Source organism: Lutjanus erythropterus, chromosome 20 (assembly GCF_056507025.1).
Source record: "Lutjanus erythropterus isolate fLutEry1 chromosome 20, fLutEry1.hap2, whole genome shotgun sequence".
Lineage (NCBI taxonomy): Eukaryota > Metazoa > Chordata > Actinopteri > Lutjaniformes > Lutjanidae > Lutjanus > Lutjanus erythropterus.
This window is the reverse complement of record NC_139336.1, coordinates 26,112,836-26,132,956: the sequence shown is the minus strand read 5'-3', so window position 1 is coordinate 26,132,956 and position 20,121 is coordinate 26,112,836. Positions and strand designations below refer to the sequence as shown.

Below are 20,121 nucleotides of genomic sequence, written 5' to 3'. Positions count from 1 at the left end.
CTCAAATGCCCCTGAAAGAAGAACCATCCACCAGATGAGGAATTAACACTCTTTGCAACAGGATTTAGTGTTAAGTGTTTCTTTTATTATCATGTGTCAGAATGGTACAAAAGTAGCGTCTGAACATTAGGAAATCAAAGTTCAGTTGTCCATAGTTACAGACGTCCCGCTTAAAAAGCCAGTGTTCAGTCCACTTGGCGACGATTCGTTAATAAAGGCCTTTGTCACGTGTGATACAGACGGTTCTGATTAAAACAAGTCTGTCCATCCAGTTTACAGTTTGTGTCCAACAGTGATTGTTGTTGTTGTTGTTAGGGGGTTAGGTCAGTGGCTTTCCATATGGCTATAATAATAATGCACGCAAGTTCAGCATCAACAAACTCATGCTGAACCTTCAGAAAAAAGAAACCAACAAACTGTTTTCATATATCCCTGATCTACAGGCATCAGAATACAGAGATTAATTAATCTTACACAGTAAATACAATCATGTATTTATTTATTTATTTAAAAAAAAAAACTTTTTATACATAGGTAGAGATTAGATGTCAATGCAATCATGGCAGTTTTTTTTTTTTTTTTCAATAATGCATTCTGTGGGTTCGAGTGAAATGGTTTGTGACTGTCCAGAAATGTACACACCTCAGAAATATTACAGATATTTAACAGCAGAATGATGTGTGCTGTTACACACAATGCCCACACTGGAGGGTGAGCTCACCTCCATTTACAGTAAGTCAGACTGTCTCTGTCCACTTGTGACATCCTGTCTTGGTTGTTGGGGGAGGGGGGGGGGGGGGGGTACGGGTACGGGTACGGGTACGGGAGCCGTGTGCAAAGAAACAAGAAAATTCACTGCAGTTAAAAACCCTCCGTGGATCCAAATCCATCACACACACTGCACTGATTAAGGCATACACGTAACTACGGAAGCCCATTTACACAAAGGTGATGAAAACAAAAAAAAAAAAAAACAGGCTGCAAGTCATTATGAGAAACCTTCTTGAAATAATGACAGTATCTGATTTAGCATCAAGTCATTATTCTGAGACGCTATGTCCTTAATTTGAGATACTATCTCATTATTTTGAGATTCTTTGTCATTCTTCAATAGTAGGTAATTATTTCAATAAAGTCTTTCATTATAATGACTTACAGGATTGTATCACATGGGCAGAAACAGGCTTCCATACATTACATAAAAACAAAAGACCATTTTTCATAATCTGTACTTTAAAACCATTCAGGAGAGGCACCAAAAAAAATCAAAATTAAAATTATTTTGGCAAAATTGCACATAATAAAAAAAGCTTTTAAATGTATTGATTGACAAGAGTGGGGCTGCTTCTGATATGATACTAATTAAAGTGCTAGAATGAGAGCTTTCACGTAGCCAAGAGGAATTGTATTAGTCACGATAACTTCCTCCTTTTGGTGATCCGCAAACAACTGACTGACCTCATCTCAGACCTTCACCCGAGTCACTGACGCTGACATGCAGGAAAGGGAGTGGGACTGCAGGTCAAATGTGCTCACCTCGTGACTCAGAGGGAAGTGCAGCCAAGGCCGCAGTCATAGCAAAAAAAAAAAAAAAAGACTGAGATGATTCCTGTCCAAAATATCTGTGGATGTACGTAAATCCAAATGTAAGCAGGAAAAAGTGAGACCCGGAAACATTCAGCTGACTACAGATGTGTCATGATGCTGATGTAGACTGACCATGACAAAACTGAAACGGAGACAGGGCAGATATATGAATAGATAAATGTGTATCTAGCAATTTAAGCAAATCCAGGATGTGGATGACTTCCCAGCGATGCCCTGAGAAACATTTCTATGGCACTCTTCAACTTTAAGAGTAATACAGACTTAAACTGCTGGACCAGGAATGAATTTAGGGTTAGATAAAGGTCGGAAAGGACGAAAAGTGTATTTAGCTGTGACCATCCAGCCTCCAATGACATGCCCACCAGGTTAAGGCCAAAGCACACTTGATACAATAACTGTCAGGCTTTGTTGGGACTAATGTGACACTCTGGTGCACTGCAGGAGGGAGATTTTTAGTGTCAGCAGCACTGGCAACTGCACTGCACCACCACGATGAGCTGTCTTACTATATCAAATTTACTTTGGAGTGACGTCTAACTTGTCCTACAACTTACCCCTATATCTACAGCCAGCTACTGCACTGTAAGATATACATTTTCACAGTTTCATGTGCTTAATTTACTTGCCTATGTGCACTGATTGTTGGACATCCAACAGGTTACTATCTGCAGAATGTAGTTTAGGACATGTAAGAGATAGTTTATCCTTTTTGCAGTGGGATTGTAGGAGGTACATTGTCATAGTCAGTTCATTACCTAAAGAAAGTGGTGGTTGGCATACTGCCGGTTTGGAGAAGCAGCAGCAGCAGCAGTCACTTTTCTGGTGTGAAACTGCTGTTTAAGCCTAATACTCTCCAAAGAGACCAAACTCCATTGCCAAAAACAGGAATATTACCTCGCAGAACACAGGACTGTTGTCTTGATCATTTAGTTTCTTTGTGCAGTTGTGTCATTCTGGTATTTTAAACACTTAGTCCGGATTCACCAAAGTCACCCAATAACACAAAGAAACTACTAGATTGAGGCAGCGGTAGACCAGCATCCCTCGTGCTCTGCAAGGTAAAATGACTGTTTTTGGCAATGGAGTTTGGTGGCTTTGGAGAGAGCGATATTTGGCTTATATAATGGCACTTTCCCATCAAAAGGCGAGGTAAAGCGGTGAAAATATTGTAAATATAACATACGCTTAAACTGATATGGATTTTTTTTTTAAATAAATATGCTAAAATATGTTTGGCTGCTGATCCTTTTGACAGCAGTTCATTGCTTAGCTTCCTACACCAGAAATCCTGCTGGTTCTCCAATCTGGGGACGTGCCGAACGACATAGAAACACACTGACTATGGATCAGTACCTCATACCACCTCACTTCAAAGAATCCAAACAATCCCTTTAAACTAGAGCAAACATATCAAACTCTATTTTTAAAAATGTTATACATGCCGGAAAAGCTTTTGAATAACAGCCTTTCTCTGGTGTCAGCTCTTCCTTTTTTCTTCCTCTTTGACCTTTGCTTCCAACTGGTTGCTGGTCAACACATTCAAGACTGAGGCTCTTCTTTCAGGACAGGACTACACTGGGAGCACTTTACTAATGACCCCTAGAAGGACATTTGGCTTTTGCCAAGGCCGCAGTGAAACAAAATTTCCGTGAACAAAGATGCAATTGTTATTATTACAGTGAAACTTCCCTTAAATCTCTTAAAAAGCTGAAATCAAAAAGAAACAGCTGGTAACGATAAGACCACATACCATATGAATGATATGCAAGACTTTGAAGATTTCAACTATACATTTTACAACACATGAAAAAAACAAAGTCATGAATGTGATGTTTGTGATCATTAACCGGGCATACAGCTTGTAAAAGATAAGGCCATATTAGCAAAGAGATGCCTGGCTGGAGTAAACATAGCAGGGTTACTCCAAATGATGCTATTAAATCCAAAGCCTTAACAAGAAAAGTGTTTCAAGCAGACAAAGAAAGCATGTTGCACTAATTTGGACCATGGATGTGGAAATCACATATTCTGCATACCCTCTCTGCGAATAAATGTTTCCCTCATGTAGGTCGGTCAGAACCAGTTTCCCTCACTTTGTAATTTCCTGTTTGTCTTCATCTTGGATAAACAAAGCGCTGACAAATGTCCAGCTCTCCCTGGAGTAAACTGAGCATGATAAATAGAGGGGCTAGCGTACAAACAGCTGGGCACTTGAGTCACTAACACAAACACTTTTCTTTTTCTGGCAGTACCTGACAGCACTTGGAGGTAATAATCATCTAAGGTCTCATTTCAAAATCATACTGAGCATAAAAAAAGTTCCTTGATTCTTATTTTTTTATTGGACGTCTTGTATGATTAGCATTGTGCAAGCTTAATAATGTTTCAATATAATAAAGACAAATAAATCAACTATGACAGTGAGTGGTATGAATGTTTGCAACCCTGTAACTTTAATGCAGGGACAGCAAACACAAGGAGACACCTTGTGTAATCATAATCTAGTGAGTCAAGCAACATATTTTATCCTTCAATTGAACAAAGGTCACATATGATCTTTGACTGTAGGTATCAGTTTCACAATAAGCTTAAAATAAATAATAAAACATAACAACAATCAGTAGCTGTGAAGGTTGTGTGGCATTCACTTGCTCACTTTTGAACCGACCACAATATAGCCTGTCTCACAGGCAAACGTGATACCAATGTGTGGTAACATTTCAAAAGAACCAAATTCTGTATCCTGAAGGCAAAATAAATTCTTGACCTTGTTTCAACAGGCCAAATCACAATCAGTCTCACATACCTTAAAGGGATAGTTCTGATTATTTGAAGTGGGGTTGTATGAGGTACTTAGTCAGTGTATTACCTAGTGTGGACAGGGTTTACAGCACAGCGTATTTTAGCAACCTAAAAGTTTAAGTGTATGCTATATTTAGAACATTTTCACCACATTACATTGCTGTCAGACAGCTTTTTCTGACAGAGAACAGCCATTACAGAAACAAAATACTGCTCTCTCCAAAGCAACCAAACTCCATAGGCAAACTCAGTAATTTTACCTCACAGAAAACGGGAGTTGCTGGTCTACTGCTGCCTCAATTGGTTGGTTTGTAGTTGGAATTGTGTAAATTCAGTGTATCTGAATTAACCCATTAAAACAAAGAAACACAGCCATAACACAAACAAACTAACAGATCGAGGCAGCAGTAGACCAGCGACTCCTGTGTTCCGTAAGATAAAATTACTGTTTTTGTCAATGGAGTTTGGTAGCTTTGGAGAGAGTGATGTAATGGCTTATACAACAGTTTCCTACCAGCAAACACTGTATAATGTACAGGTTAAGCGGTGCTGACGCCCTCATCCAAAGCAGTACATTGCTTAGTTTCCTACACCAGTACTACTGAAGGCATGTCGACTGGCATCCAACTGACTATGTATAAGTACCTCATATCCCACTACAAATAAACCTGAACTGTTCCTTTAATATAACACACCAGTAATGAGTGTCATGTTTAGTCATGCAAAACAAGGCAAAGTCCCTTTAATAGAGCCTAGATAAGACATGATGTTTAATGAAGCAAAATAAAGAGTGCAAGAAGGACGGTGCATTTCTCCACCACAGCTCCCATACAGCCTGCTGCCACACAGGCCAACGTTATAAATTAACAACTGCAGGGTATTTAGACATTGTACTGTAGAGTTTGTTCCCATTTGTTTCAGCTGAATATTTGACAGTGTTCCTTTGATGCTGTTTCATCAGTCGTCTGAGTTAAGGCCTAAACTGTGAGATCAGCTGGGGGCTGATCTGTTGATCTTCATCATGGAGTCTTTTTGTTCACATAAAAATATGCCTCTGGGCATGAGAGCCCAGAGAGAAACAACAGGACCAAACCTTCATGCCTCAACAAATTGGCTGTCAGTCGCACTATAATTTATTTACCAACATCCGCCAGTATTCTGAGCCACGCTGCACCGCAACTGTAAAAATTTCAAACGTAAAATTTTGAGTCTCAAGGCCAGAGGAAGGTCAGGCAAACACTGCTTTTGAGCATGTTCAATTTGTGCATGTGTCACGTGATAGTGAGCACATTTCGTTCACTGGCAAGGCTGAATCGTGCAAAGTTTTTCCTGTTTTTCTTTTTTTTGGCTCTTTCTAATAAACAGGTTTGCTTTAGCAAGGTCCTACTGTGGCATGCATATTCAACATTACCTGCTTGCATCCTTGCAGCTTTTATACTCAGGATGATATTATAGAAAAGCCACATTACTGCAGCACCTTTCACCACACACTTGGTTATGAGATTTTTCCTTGGCCACCATGAAACTTGGTGGTTTTGAAATTTGCACCACATTTGTGCATTTACACAGGTCCTGCCAGGGAAGCACCAACCAAACAAGACATCGCTTTTATGAGCTTGCATGGCCGACACTGCTGCAAACTTCTTGTTTGCCTGCTTTTATAAACAAAATCTCTGCTCATTTATATCTCCAATCAAATTTCTCTTCTCTGCAGCTCTCAGGCTTGCTCCTTATCGGCCCTCCACAGCTGCTCCTTGACTTCTGATGGCAGCGTGTTGAACAGGTCCTCCTCCACCACCAGGCCGCTCCTCTTCAGCAGCCGACACTCGCTGAGCTCCACTGGGAGACACTCGAGACGGTTCCCTCTCAGCTCCAGCTGGGTCAAGCCGGTGAGTTCTCCGAAGCGTGACGGCAGCGTCTGCAGGCAGTTGTTTCCCAGATTCAGAGTACGCAGCTTCTTGCACTTGAACAGCTCTGGGGGCAAAGTCTCGATCTGAAGTGGAGAGGATAAGAGGAAGAATAATGAGGGGTGTGCGTTAACAGTGATCAGAGCAGTTGAGTTGTTCAATTTTTAATCCATATGCCTCGGCTGGATGAGGCAGGGATCTGGGATCTGAGCAAAGGGCATTAAAGTGATAGTTTGGGTTGTTTGAAATGGGGTTGTACAAGATACTTATCCATAATCAGAGTATTATCTACAGTAGATGGCGGTTTACATGCTCCCGGTTTGGAGAAGCAGAGAGGTAAAAGTATTTTTGCCACCTAAAAAAGTCAATATCAGTTTATGCGTATGCTATATTTACCACTATTTTCACCACTTTACTTTGCCATCATAAAGCTCTTTCTGATGGGAAAATACCGTTACAAAAAACAAATATTGCTCTCTCCAAACCAAAGAAACTCCAACTGGTTAGTTTGTTGTTTGTGTGTGTTACTGCAGTGGAGCTAAAATAAAGCTTGAAAACACAAAAGTCACAACATAACACAAACAAGCTAACAGATCGAGGCAGTGGTAGAACAGAAATCTGCAAAGTAAAATGACTGTTTTAGTCCAAGGAGTCTGGTTGCTTGGAGAGAGAGATGTAACTTAAGTTTCCCATCAGAAAAGACTGCTTGACAGCAAAGTAAAACAGAAAAAAATACTCTAAATATAGCATACACTTGTTTGCCTGTTTTTTAAGTAGCTAAAATATGTTTTGCTGCTGACCCTGGCATCATCTGTAAGTAATATACTGACAATCCATAAGTGCATCATACAAACCCACTTCAAAAAATCTGAACTATCCCTAATTCCTCTTTATTTCAGACAGTACCCAAATAAAAAACATAATACAGCTCAGACCTCCGCACAGGAAACTAATTAAAATAAGATTAAAGGGCACACATTTATATATAGAGTATCATTAGAAATGAAAGACACTGGAAAATAAAAAACAGAAGAAAATGGCTTTAAAGGTGTCAACAAATCATTTTAAACCAATAACCAGTAATGTGCTCTTGTATACTTTATTGTATGCTCTTATATTCCATTAATCTGTAATTCTTCCTATTTGGCAGGAAAAAAACAAACAACATGTCAATGTTGTTATTCAATGATTTCCACATTAGTCACATCCTATTAAAACACCTTCATGGACAGAATTACATAACTCATTTGAATTGATAATGTGCTGTTAAGAGGATTTAGGCATGAGAGGCCTTAAAAACACCAGAAGAGACACTAGAAGGGTCCTGTTTAACGGATCTATTTTTGGCTGCACACAAACCTGCTGGAACCTATTTCAGTGTACAAGCAAACACAGTAAAACAGCAGTAATAGTAGCCTTTACTGAAAACACATGACCCAGTATGCTTCTGAGTGAACAACTGTTTTCAGGAGAATAATTTCTCACTGTGAGCAGAATGAAATTCCTAGGCCTACATCAAATAAACAGCATTTTGTTAAGACTGAAATGATCTACTTCACCCAAAGCCAAATTGACTAACTGAGCCGTGACTGTAATGGCAGGATTTGGCATGGCCCTCAGAGCATGTAAGGTAATTATCTTTGCAACTCAAATAAACAACATCCTAACTAATGCCCACTTGTGTGGATGTGAGGACTTGAAAAGTAATAGTTTACTTCTCAGGAAGTCTACAGGAGATGGGAACATTTTCTCCTCTGGGGGTGGGGGGGGGGGCTGGATCAGACAAAGGAAAGGGAAAAGGAAAAGCAGTACACTATATTCAAAGGTTCATAACGTGGTCTGAGAGAAAAATTGTGTAATTATGAATTAGACTAAGCTTTGAAATCCTTCATTGTTTCCATTTACTGGCCTGATAGAAGAGAAGAAAATGGATTTGGCAATAAAAATCTGTGCTTCTTTCTAGCCAGCAGCACTTTAATCTAACATGTGTGACAGCAGTTATAAACTGACTGCTATGTGCCACTGAATCATGTATTCTTTTATTTAAGCACTGTTAAGTGACAGAAGACCAAGATTATATCAGTATTTTCAACCGTTTTAAACACAAAAGCTCTACATGGACATAAAACCTGAACTTCTGAGGGCATTTTTAAAACTAGAAAAGTATAAGGTGCCAAGTCTCAGTCATGTAGTTATCTTTAAAGCCATAATTCCCAACCTGTCTGTGAACATCTCAGCATGTATAAACGGTGACCTTTGTAAATACTTTATCTGGCCTTTGAGCTAATCTTATTCAGAATGACAGAAGGGTGGAAACAGATTAGCTTTCTAAGAACATGAGACAAGCTTTCACTAAAATGAAAACATGGACTGGACAACGTTATCTATGTAGTTTTTGTCAACCACATTTTCTCACTGACGAAAATGAGACTATATAAGTTGATAGAAACAGGGTTCTCCATGTATCTTTCAGCACAATGCAGCTGAATCAGGTGCTTTTCAGCTGGAACTGGAGCACTCTTTATTGTGCATGCAGGCAATCATTTCAACCTAAAGGTTTCAGTGCAAACAGACCAAGTGTTTGCAGAGTTAAAGGCTGCAAATTAATCAGTGTGCTTCAGTTCCTTCTAATCTAGCAACACTTTTATCAGTGAATAAAAAATGAGACAAAAAACATACAGAGGGACGAGTTGGGAAGAGATCCAATCTCCTTTTGTGGTAAGTAAGCCAGATGCACACAACTCAATAGTACTGATCTACTTAAGAAGTCAGCCAGCACGCACTTGCTGCATGTCTCATGAACTACAGAAAAATGTCAATGTTTGGGAGAAAGCGAAGAACAGAGATATATATAAATTTCACATTTGGTGGCAAGTTACTTACCCTGTTTGCTGTCACAGCAAAGTACTGCAGGTTCTGGAGGAAGCCGACATCAGCATGGATGCTGGTCAGATTGTTGTGACTCAGGTCTAAGAAGCGCAGCTTGCGACAGAAGAAGAGCTGGCTGGGGATCTTCTCAATCTTGTTCCTGTTCAGGTACAGCCTCTCCAGGTTGGTGAGCGTTCCGATCTGAATGGGGATGTAGGCGATCTGGTTGTACCACAGCTTCAGGCACACAAGCCGGTGCAGGTGCTGGAAGCTGATGATCTCCTCTATCGTCTTCAGATTGTTGTCCTTCAGGTCGATCTCCTGCAGGTTGTGCAAACTGAAGATGGAGTGTGGGATGCGTTCGAGATCACAGCGGACAAGCTCAAGCTCCGTCAGGTTGACCATCTTCTTCAGGCTGTTGAGCACCATCAGCTTGGTGCCCTCGTTATTGATGGAGAGCTTCTGGAGGTGCACTCCCACGTCTGTCACAACCTGCGGCAGCTTCGTCAGGTTGCTTTTCAGACGGAGCACTTTGAGCCTTTTGAGCTCCCGAAGCCCGTCGATGACGATGTATCGATTGTTCTCAGCGCTCAGGTTCCCGGTGAGGTGCAGCTCGCTGAGGTTCTTCAGGCTGTAGATCCACAGCGGGATCTCCTTGATGTCTGTGAACTTGATATGAAGAGACTTCAGGTTCTCTCTCAGGAAAGCAAGAGCCGGAGCCTCGATTTTCGCTGGTGTGTGATAGAGCCACATCTCCCTCAGGTTGGAGAGCTGGGCGATGATCGGTGGGATAGTTACATCAGGGATAAGCTCCAGCTTGAGCACCTCCAACTCAATCAGATCAAACACTGTGTCGGGAATCCCACTGAGCATGAACAGATGCAGCTCCAGCTTCTCTTGGGAGTTCTTGGTGATGCGCTGTCGCAGCTTCTCCAGCGTCCACTCGTTGTTCAGGTTCAGCTGCCTCAGCTTGTTCTCGCTCACCTCTGACAGAAACACAGCAAAGCGTTTGGAGTAGAGTGGGTCATACTGATCTATCATGTGCAGCATGAAGGCAAAGTCATTCTTCAAGTCGGGGATGTCGCTGTAGCTGCTTTCCTCGCGGATTGATTCAAAGGAGTATCGTTTGAGGGAGCGGCTGAGCATCCAACAAAGAGTGTACATGCAGATAAGACCGTAAACCACCACCAAGCTGATATAGAAACAAGCTAGGATCTTAAAAAGTGTTGCCAACGGATGAGCGCAATAGAACGTGCTGTACCCTGTTAGTTCTTGAATCTTCACAGAGCACTCTACATTGAACCTGATGTACTGTACATAATAGGCTGTGTAGATAATGATCAGAATAAACTTTATTACTTTGATGATGGTTTGACGTATGTAAAGACGGTACACAATGTCGCCCTCCTCTACATGGATCCTGAACTTCTTCACCTTCTCAAAAAGCGCCTTTGCCTGCTCACCTTCCTTTTTATCTAAAACCCCAGTCTCGGAGCGATCTACAATCCCTTGTTCAATCCTGGACTTTGTTCGCTGGAGCATGGGCACGCTTGCCTCCACGTCTTCGCTCACGCAGGAGGCCTTCTTGTCTATCGAGCCGTTCATTTTTCCCACGGGCTTGGGGTCGCTCTCCTCCACCACGGTCTCAGACAAAGCCCTTGTTGTCCACGGGGAGTCAAAGCACTTGAGGAGGATGGAGACAAAGTGCTCCAGTTTGGAGCTTGTGCGGGGGAACTTGAACCAGAAGTTGCTGCAGGCCAGGAAGATAAGGGTGTGGAGTAGCACCAGATAGGGGAAATATTTGGCAAACCAGTGGAGTTTGTCCTCATAGCAGACAGCGTCAACATAGTTATATTGATGACGGTCAAGGTCATACTGAATGCCTTTGGGTTCTGGTGCATAGGTGGTGCTCACATTTGGGACGGGGATGGTCTTGCACGACTCGTTGACCACCCACTTGCAAGGCAGGCAGATCATCTTGTCCTGCGTGACCTGCAGCGTTCCACCGAACACCGCGATCATCAGCATGACGATCGAGATGTAGTCGGTGAAAACGTCCCACCATGGCTTCAGGATACGGTACGCTGGCTGGGTGTCAGCAAAGTACCGGAGCTCTGTGATGGGAATCATGATGGTTTATCTGAAAAAGACAGAGAATACAGGGAATTTGTTGGTGATATGTCAAATTAAAAACATAATAGACTAGATTTTGGAAATGTAAAACTTTGCAGCAAATTTTATAGCATATCAAAATGTTTTTCAACAGTGGAAAAAACACTTTATGATAGTCTCTGAACTAAAGGTGAAACAAGTATTGGATCAGAAGGAAATTAATCAGCAACTATTCTGATGATTGCATAATTGAGTAACTTTCAAGCACAGACAACAAAAAGTATTGTATTGTTTGAGTCTCTGTGAACCATGACGACTAAACATCACTTCACTGTGAAACGGAAATAAAGTAAAATAAAACACACACACACACACACACAGACCACCACACTGATACTCTTTGAAAAGATAAGCATAACAGTCCATTGATTGCACCGGTTTACCAAGTTGATCACTAAGTTACAGAAAACTTAGTAATCATTTGGCAAAGGGGCCCTTCGTAAACATGTATTGATCAAGTTCATCCAGTAGAGAGTATGTCACTCTCTCATAAGCAGCCCACTGTACCACTGTTGCTGACCATTCTTTGGTGTCTGTGGTCTTTTTACATCTTCTACAGTGGAGTTAAAAAGACACCTGTTTTAACCTTGTTGCCTCCAGTGTTGCTTTTGTGAGAACAGAAGCGCTTGCTCAATGCCAAGTAATGTTTTCACAATACCAGGACTTTGATACAATACCAGCATAAAAAACCTCAATGCCTCTTTAAATACCACAGAAAAAAAAATGTAGTAAAGATAGTCCTGAGCACAATTTTTGTCTTCTTAATATTTACAACCTGCACACAAAGCTGGTATGAAAAAAAGTCACTATGGTTTTGTTCTTCTGCAAGCCAAATTTCAGGCAGAACAACAAAGACTGAACTGAGGAACTGAGGTCTTAAATGAGCGCTTAGATAATTTTTCTTTCATAGCTTCTGTACTTTTGTTACCATAAAATGTATAATTAAAGGAGATCATACCGTTTTAAACACATGGGGTTGAGCTTAATGCAAATATACTGGAGTGCAGTTTGCATCATGCAAGCATGCATTTTAGAAAAATATAGAATAACATTCAGATCTTTCAAAGCTTTAGTTCAGGCATATCAATAAATCCTGCATACAATTAGGGACTGAACACCAATTCAGTTATCATGCATGCAGCCCAGTCAGCATGTTAAAGGCCAAGTCTGGAGGTTACCAGACTGGTAGCACACAAAGAGTCACAGTCATTATATTTGCTGTATATCTGCTGTGCACCAGGGATATCCTGGGCATCTGGCATGTGCACTGCGGTTCAGAGACTGCAGAGCAAGCCAGAAGCAGAAGGACCACAGACCCTGACACAGCACACGTGTTCACAAAAGTCATTGTTTCACCATCTCTTTGTGATTTCTCTGCATAAACATGATCACGCCAAGATGGCGTTTTAACAGTGTCTTCTTTAGGGTAATAAGTTTAATCTCTAGATGCCAGGTGTTAAATCAATTACACAAAAACGTCTTTAAAAAACAGAAACGTGAATGACTACTTCTAATTTCCACATGAACTTTGTGAAAGAGTTGTCTTCACTTCTTAAAGCACACAGAATAAATTGTCAGATTATAGTGGGGATATTGACAATCAAGTCAAGACCAAGAACTAAGCACACTGAATAAATTACTAGAATGAGTGTGGGGATATTGAAACAAGAACAACTTGAACTTTGACAGAAAAAAATTCTCTGCAAAATTGAAGTGATACCAAGTGAGATCAGGCTGCTGACCACGTAGCAAATAAACCCCAAAACCAAAAGGCTCCTCTTGACGTAATTTACACTTGAGTGCATCTGTCAAAGAAACTGGGCTACTTCCTCACACAGTAAAGTGAGTAATGCAATAAATACAGCAATCTAAGCAGTTCTTTCTTACTCAACTTGTCTCAAAACTTAGTTGTTGAGCTGTTACATGGAATAAAAGTGATGTGGACAAACCCCATCTTCTAGAGAATATCCAAATATCATGATTTTATCACATCTACTTCCTATTTTATTGCAAAGTTGGGAGGAGATGATTAAAAGGGACCTCTCCCTGTCTGCTCAACTTACGCCTGACTTACAGGAAAAGCATGAAAGAGGATAGCTGGTCAAGCGGTCACCAAAAAAAGCCTTGTTTTATCCAGTTCAAACCAGAATGGCAGTACAGTCTCTGTGGGCCTCCTCTGTTAGGGTGCTGCTTTACTTCAACTCCGAAATTACAGCACACAGTGACCCCAGCAGCTGACAAAACACCTCTAAATGTGATAACTCCCTCGGTATTAAAAACAACAGATGAATTACACAACCAAAACCAGAACAGTACAGTAAATATGTTTAGGCTGAAAGTGTGACATATGTTTTATAACACCCAAAAAACAAAAATCTGCTCACTTTCACTGTTTGCAGTTGCCAGAAACAGATGGCAGAGAAACCTGAAGCAGCAGGCGTATTCCTTAATTCAAACTATAGATAAAGGCCTCTCACATGATATAACTGCACTGATGATAAGATCAAGTAAACTGTAACAACAAAGATTCATGTAGCATGTATGGAAAGAACATCACCGACTCTAGCCTCCAATTCCAGATTAAGTAAACTCACAGTGTGACATAATCACAGTCACTGATATCTTCAGTTTAAAGTAACATCCAAAATTGGGTTCACGTTATCCTGGCACAGGAAAATAAACAACAGTCTGCGAGCGGCTTATCTCGTCTGTGCATCACACCACCCGTCTTCCCAAAACACTCCTCTAGAATTTAAAACAAGAACATCCGCTTTTAGGAGCTAAACAAAACAGGACCAGAGGGATATGAAGTCCTAATCTGAATTAAAACTGAACAAATTAAAAAAGGTAAAGACTGGTTTAGGCTACAAAGTGACTCTGCTCTTGGCTTCCTGTTTGTAGCCTTACCCCGGTACATTTCTCCTGAATTTGTTCCCTGAACAGAGACGCTTTTGTGTAGGCAGCAGTCTTTGTTGACGAGGCCCTGACACATGGGCTGAAAGAGGCGCAGGTGAACTTGGCCGTCGTGAGAGCCAATATATTATAGAGCCAACTATTATTTCCCTCAAGGACACTAATGCTTCTCAACTAAAGCTACAGTCAAACAGAGAGAGAAACACAAACCTGACTGATATACCTCTTTGCAGGTTATACTGTATCTCTCTCAGAAAAGAAGAAAAACTAACGCTGAGGTTGATTTTTTAAAAGGAATTATTCATGATTGACCGCCAATATGAACAAATTGAGTTTAAAAATGGCAGAAAATTCAATCAACGGCTAACTCCAGATTCTGAATCTTGCAGCCAGCTGAGGCCTTTCTGCTGGGGCTTTCCCATTGGCCACGCCGAGCCAAACCACGCTGCGCTGATTTGCATTTCCATTACCACCTTCAATGCACCGAGCTGTGTCAAGACACACCTAAGATGGACCATCTCCAAAGTGGGGACAGTCTGCCTCCAAGCGGGTCGGGGTGACGTCTTGCTAACTGTGACCAATCCGTGACGACCTAGTATGTTATGACTCAGCTCATGTTTGTGCAGGAGACCAGAGAGAAAGACGTTTTCAAAAGTCTGTTTTTTTTAGCTCTCAGTACTTTTGTACTTTTTAAATGAATCTCTGTGGTCTGAAGTTTAGTTTCTCTCCTGTGTTGCTGTTTGTAATTTCAGATATCTGCCTTATTTTATTGTTTCATATCCTGTTCAGTTACTGCTAATGAAAACTCAACATCTCCTGGTTTTGCTGCTTCATAATAAAATATTTTTAAAAGCAAAATAGCAGGAGACACTTATTATGTGGAATTTGAAGGAAATGAAACATGTTTATTCACTGTTTGCAGCCATTTGACTGAAGACTAAAGCATGTCATCAGTTAAAAGACACACCTTCAAGCCTGTCACCCTTTTGTAGTGGAGATGCAAATCCCTGCTGCCCCCCCCCCCCGACAGGCCAAGTCAAACCAATCATAAACAAACCACTATGTGAATGGAAAAGGCCTCTTTATGGAAAATGCATTTTCTCTGCACCTGGGTTTCCTACAGATCTTTAGACAAAAGCTTCAGGTTAGGTAAATTTAAAACTCTCTGTGTGTTCGGCTTGTGTTAGACCAGCAACCTGTCCAGGGTGTACATCACTTCTCGCCAAATCCAGCCTGAGATAGGGGCTCCAACACCCTTGCTAAACACCATAAGTGGAAATAGATGGATGGAAAGACGGAGGAATGCCAGCATTACCATTGCTAACAGTTGACTTGAACTTTTATTATATTCCATTAGAATATGTGCTTTTTGTGTTTGGTATATCTTTCGATATTATCCATGAAGGAACTTCCATCTAAGGGCTTGAATGCACCCAAAGGAACTTCAAAGTTTCAGCAAAACACATTCCCTGACTTGCTCTCTGTCCTGATAAGGCACACTCTGTCATAACAGCATGGGTGGATAATCAATAGGGGATGGTACATTTGGGGATTCTTTCACCAGTTTTTAGTTGTTGAAACCATTATATCCAGAACAAAGTGTTCAAGCTGTTGTTGCTTAACACATACTGGACCAGATATAAGGGAAAATTCAAGTGTCAGACTAGTTTAAGACAAGATCCTGACAGTCTCAGACCATCTCACAGTGACGGACAGCTACTTGATTGACAACCATTTCCTAATTCCAGCTTCTCTAATGTGACAACTTACCATTTTCTCTGTTGTATACCATTGTACATTGAATATCTTTGGGTTTTGACTGTTGTTTGAACAAAACAAGTGTTCTGAAGATGTCACATTGGGTTTTAAGATATTTCAATTGGCATTTTCACTATTTTCTGACATTTTCTAAGCGATTATTGAGAAGATAATCTGTAAATTAATCGACAATGAAAATAATCTTCAGTTGCATCCCTAGTGAACTTTAACAAAAGGAATGCACCCAACTTCTTACTATAGATATCAATTAGCATTCGCACACCATGCTGCACAAAACTAATTGAAATCCTTTTTATGTAAGGTAAAATGAGCCACAGGTTGTCTGTAGTGCTAAAACTGAGTCTATGAGATGCTATGAACTGAACTTTATGATGATATTGACAAAAAAAAAGAACTATACTTAATGTGGACAGATTAAGTCAGTCCACCAATCCCCAACAAAAAAGTCTCTTATGGTTTTTGAAATTCAACAAAGACTCAAAACAGATTTTATCTCTTGGATATCGATAAAATTTCCACAAATAAATGTATTTGAGATGGTAAATATACCATTCTGATTTTTATTCACCTGCCTGTTGCTAGATTTAGCTAAAGCTCATTCTGTGGGCATATTTAGGTTCAGGATCACATTCTCAGCAGCAGATAAGAGGATCATAGACATCCCCAGATTCTTCCAAAACATGACACTTTTCTGTTCCTCAGAAACAAAATTTGGTAGAAAACTGAGTTTTCACAGCTTCTGTTCTCACGCCGTCTGCCCAGGCCTGGCAATGGACAACGTGCGACATCAAGACATGCAACAGCCAGGGCAGCGTTTTCAGTCCTAACCAGGTTTAACTGGTTCTGTCTCACAAAAAAACTACTTTCCTGTTCATGATGGCACTGCTGATGTCATAGTCACACACACACCCACACCCACAACACACATTGAAGACAAGGGTCATTTAATCCCACTTCATAAAAGTAAATGTTTATACTATAATTTGACTAACATGGCTGGTTATTTATCTGGCTAGATTTGCACCTTATCAGAAAGGTCAACAATAAAAGATATAACACAATACCAACACACCACCTCACCACACCAATCATAAACCTCTTACATGCATAGTATTACTGCAATATTGATGCAAGTGATGCAAGATTAATTCACTATGAACTCAACAATACACCACAAAAACACAATAGAATGAAACAACAGTGCTTTGTTGTTTTTCAGGATCTAAAGCAGTGATATTCAACTTAAAGCCTGGGGGCCAAAAGCTTGTTGGGGGGACCACCGACCATTTTCTAATTGACAGTGAAAACAAATGATTCATACTGGGAATTGATTTTATTTATTCATACAAATTAGTAAATGTTTAATAATATCCCTTAAGGCTGATGGATGATGCCACTGACCATCACGATGTATGACAGTCAGCAGCCATTGAACCGTCTACCATCGTAGCAGCCTGATTTAAAACCTGCCCTCACACAGCTCCTTGGACCTGATTTACTTAAGGAAGAACAACTTCTTTGATCAGACTATTTACTGCCCAGTGAAAGCATGTTTTAATTTAGGCATAAATAAAAAAAAAAAATCCATGATTTCTGGCTTTATTGCTGAAACACATCATCCAACCCTAATGTCCCTTGGCTGCTGCTTGGGAAGTTGTATATTAGTCCACATACTTACTAAAAGAGCTTAAACAAGCTATTAATTCTGTCCCTGGTAGGAGCAGTTTATGTTTATGGTTTAAGGTTTATGAATCATTCCAATATTTGAGTGATTTGCATGATGGAAGAGGTTCTAGCTAGGGCTTAAAAAAAATACTTGGTTTCCCAATAAACCCAGATAAAATTCCTGATGTTTAGTTTTATTGTTACTCATCATGATGACCATGTTTGATTACCACGCTTTGAAAAACTACAGTTGTTAGCAACAGTCTCCCAGACGCAGGCACGGCATGCAACATGGGTTTGTTTTGCACAGACATGATGTCATTACAAATCGAGAGGTTTTCAATTTAACAGTTGATGAAAGGATTTCAGTGCCTCTGTACTTTGAACATTTTCAGCACATTATATGTTTATAATTATGGTAACTGTGATCATTTTGGTCACTATGATTTCTTCTTTAGTTCCAGCTACGTTTAATGTTACATAAACTCTTTCAAATGATGTAGTTGCAGCTATATATCTGATTTTCTGTCATATAGGCCTTGTGTCAGTCCCTCTACCATGTTAATTTAGTTTACAAATGAAATTAATAAGTAATTTAATTTGAAAATAAGTTAGTTATTGGCCTTTTAATGTTCATTCATTCAGTAACTGGCGCCCAGCCTCTGCTCATTCTGCAAAAGCAAGTTGAATTTTCCTGCTATATGATCTCACAAACACAACAAATATTGTATCCACCGCCCTCACGTGCATGTTACACAGACACTACATCCTAAAACAGATGTTTTTAAAGTGGGAGGTGGGGCTCCCCAGGGTGGCTCGGTGAATGAAAGTCTAAAATACAACGCTAGTTATCAAAAGGAGATCAGAGAGAATAACCTCAATATGTGTGATCTGGTTAAACAGACAGTTCAGACATACAGTAGTTTTAGGGAAATTTACTGTTTTCCCAACTTTTCATAGTCATAAACTAAAGAATGCCTTTGAATAAACCTTTCACATGTATTTAGTGTGGTCTGAGGTTGGGTCAAATGGCAATATTAGGCTATCTTGGCTCAATTGTTGAATGTTTATGGGATCAATTGATATAATCGTAATCTCACAGATTTAACAAGCTTTATCTAAGGGGAGGCCCCACAGTCTCAGACTCTGAAATCCCCTGTCTTACAGTATTACTGCAGTATTTGTGTAATAATGAAAACACCGTAAGGCAACATTAATTCACTATCCCCCTTAACAAAACCACTGTAATTCGCAATGGAGATACTACACATAAAACAACAGAGCATTATTGTTTCTCAGGGCCTACAGCTTGAGACATTTATATTACAATTTATAATCAAAATTCAAATCCTTTGTTTACTATCCCAGTGTCGTGTCGACAATATTGTTTGTGTCATTACACCAGAATAACGTTACCTGCTGGCCTTCAACTGTGGCCGAAACGTTAGTGACATGAAATAATCGAGAATAATTCATTAGCTATTAATCTTGGATTAAGAGTTTGACAGTAAATAAGTCTAATAAAATAGCATGTAATCTAACCCAGTGAGCGACCTTTCATTAGGTGGGTTTTTCCTCAACAGTCAGCCGAGTGACGACGGGAAACGACGTCTCATACCGATGCCCGGTTAGCAAACTGCGGCAGTGAAATCACTCTGGACCTCACGGCTAGCTGACGTTAGTTATTAGAAAATAAAGAAAAGACCCACCTGTTTTGTTAAAGCTGGTGTCTGTCGCCACCTCCGTACACGGGTGACACATTTCTCAAACGTTTCTCAGCGGCTGCGGCTGGTCGGACACCGGGCCGGAGCCCCGTACGGCAGTGACGGAGGAGAAAACCACTCGAAGGCATGAGGAGACGAGCGGGCTCGTCGATCCGCTCTGCCCACCGAAGACTACGGTGCTGCTGCTGGACGAGAGTGGCGGAAGTAACAACACACAGCCGCTGTCAAAATAAAAGCCCGACAATAGTATGATAATCTGATATACAAAAATAAAATAACATAAAATGAAATAAGATAAGATAAGATAAGATAAGATAAGATAAGATAAGATAAGATAAGATCAAACAAATGTTTAAAAAAGCAGAAAAAAAAATCACTCACATGTTATGACATCATAATATAAAACCAGGAGTAATATGGGGAGAGCATTTTGTACAATAAAATAAATAGTAGATATTAAAATAAACAATATATTCATATGAGTATAAGAAAGAAAGAAAAAGCTATAGAGTTAATAAATGAGCAGACTGTGATTGATTCTCATTCTTATACCCTAAAGTATTTTATTTCAAATATTATATACACATCTCCCTACAATAAAACATTCAGCAAGCACTGCTCCTATTGAATAATACATGTTTGCTTAAAATAAGGAACAAATGCTGCACAACTGTGCAGAATAT

The 20,121-nt window shown here is 40.2% G+C and overlaps 1 protein-coding gene across 1 annotated transcript; it reads right to left on the bottom strand.

Moving 5' to 3' along the window:
• Positions 1-3,927: 3,927 nt before the first annotated feature.
• Positions 3,928-19,600, bottom strand: lrrc8aa (leucine rich repeat containing 8 VRAC subunit Aa). The gene is made up of 3 exons (XM_084745901.1): positions 19,424-19,600; positions 9,201-11,325; positions 3,928-6,403 (listed from the first exon to the last, which is right to left on the bottom strand). Exons 2-3 carry the CDS (start codon positions 11,313-11,315, stop codon positions 6,128-6,130), a joined length of 2,391 nt encoding a protein of 796 aa, XP_084602027.1. The 5' UTR covers positions 11,316-11,325; positions 19,424-19,600; the 3' UTR covers positions 3,928-6,127.
• Between the last annotated feature and the right edge of the window lie 521 nt (positions 19,601-20,121).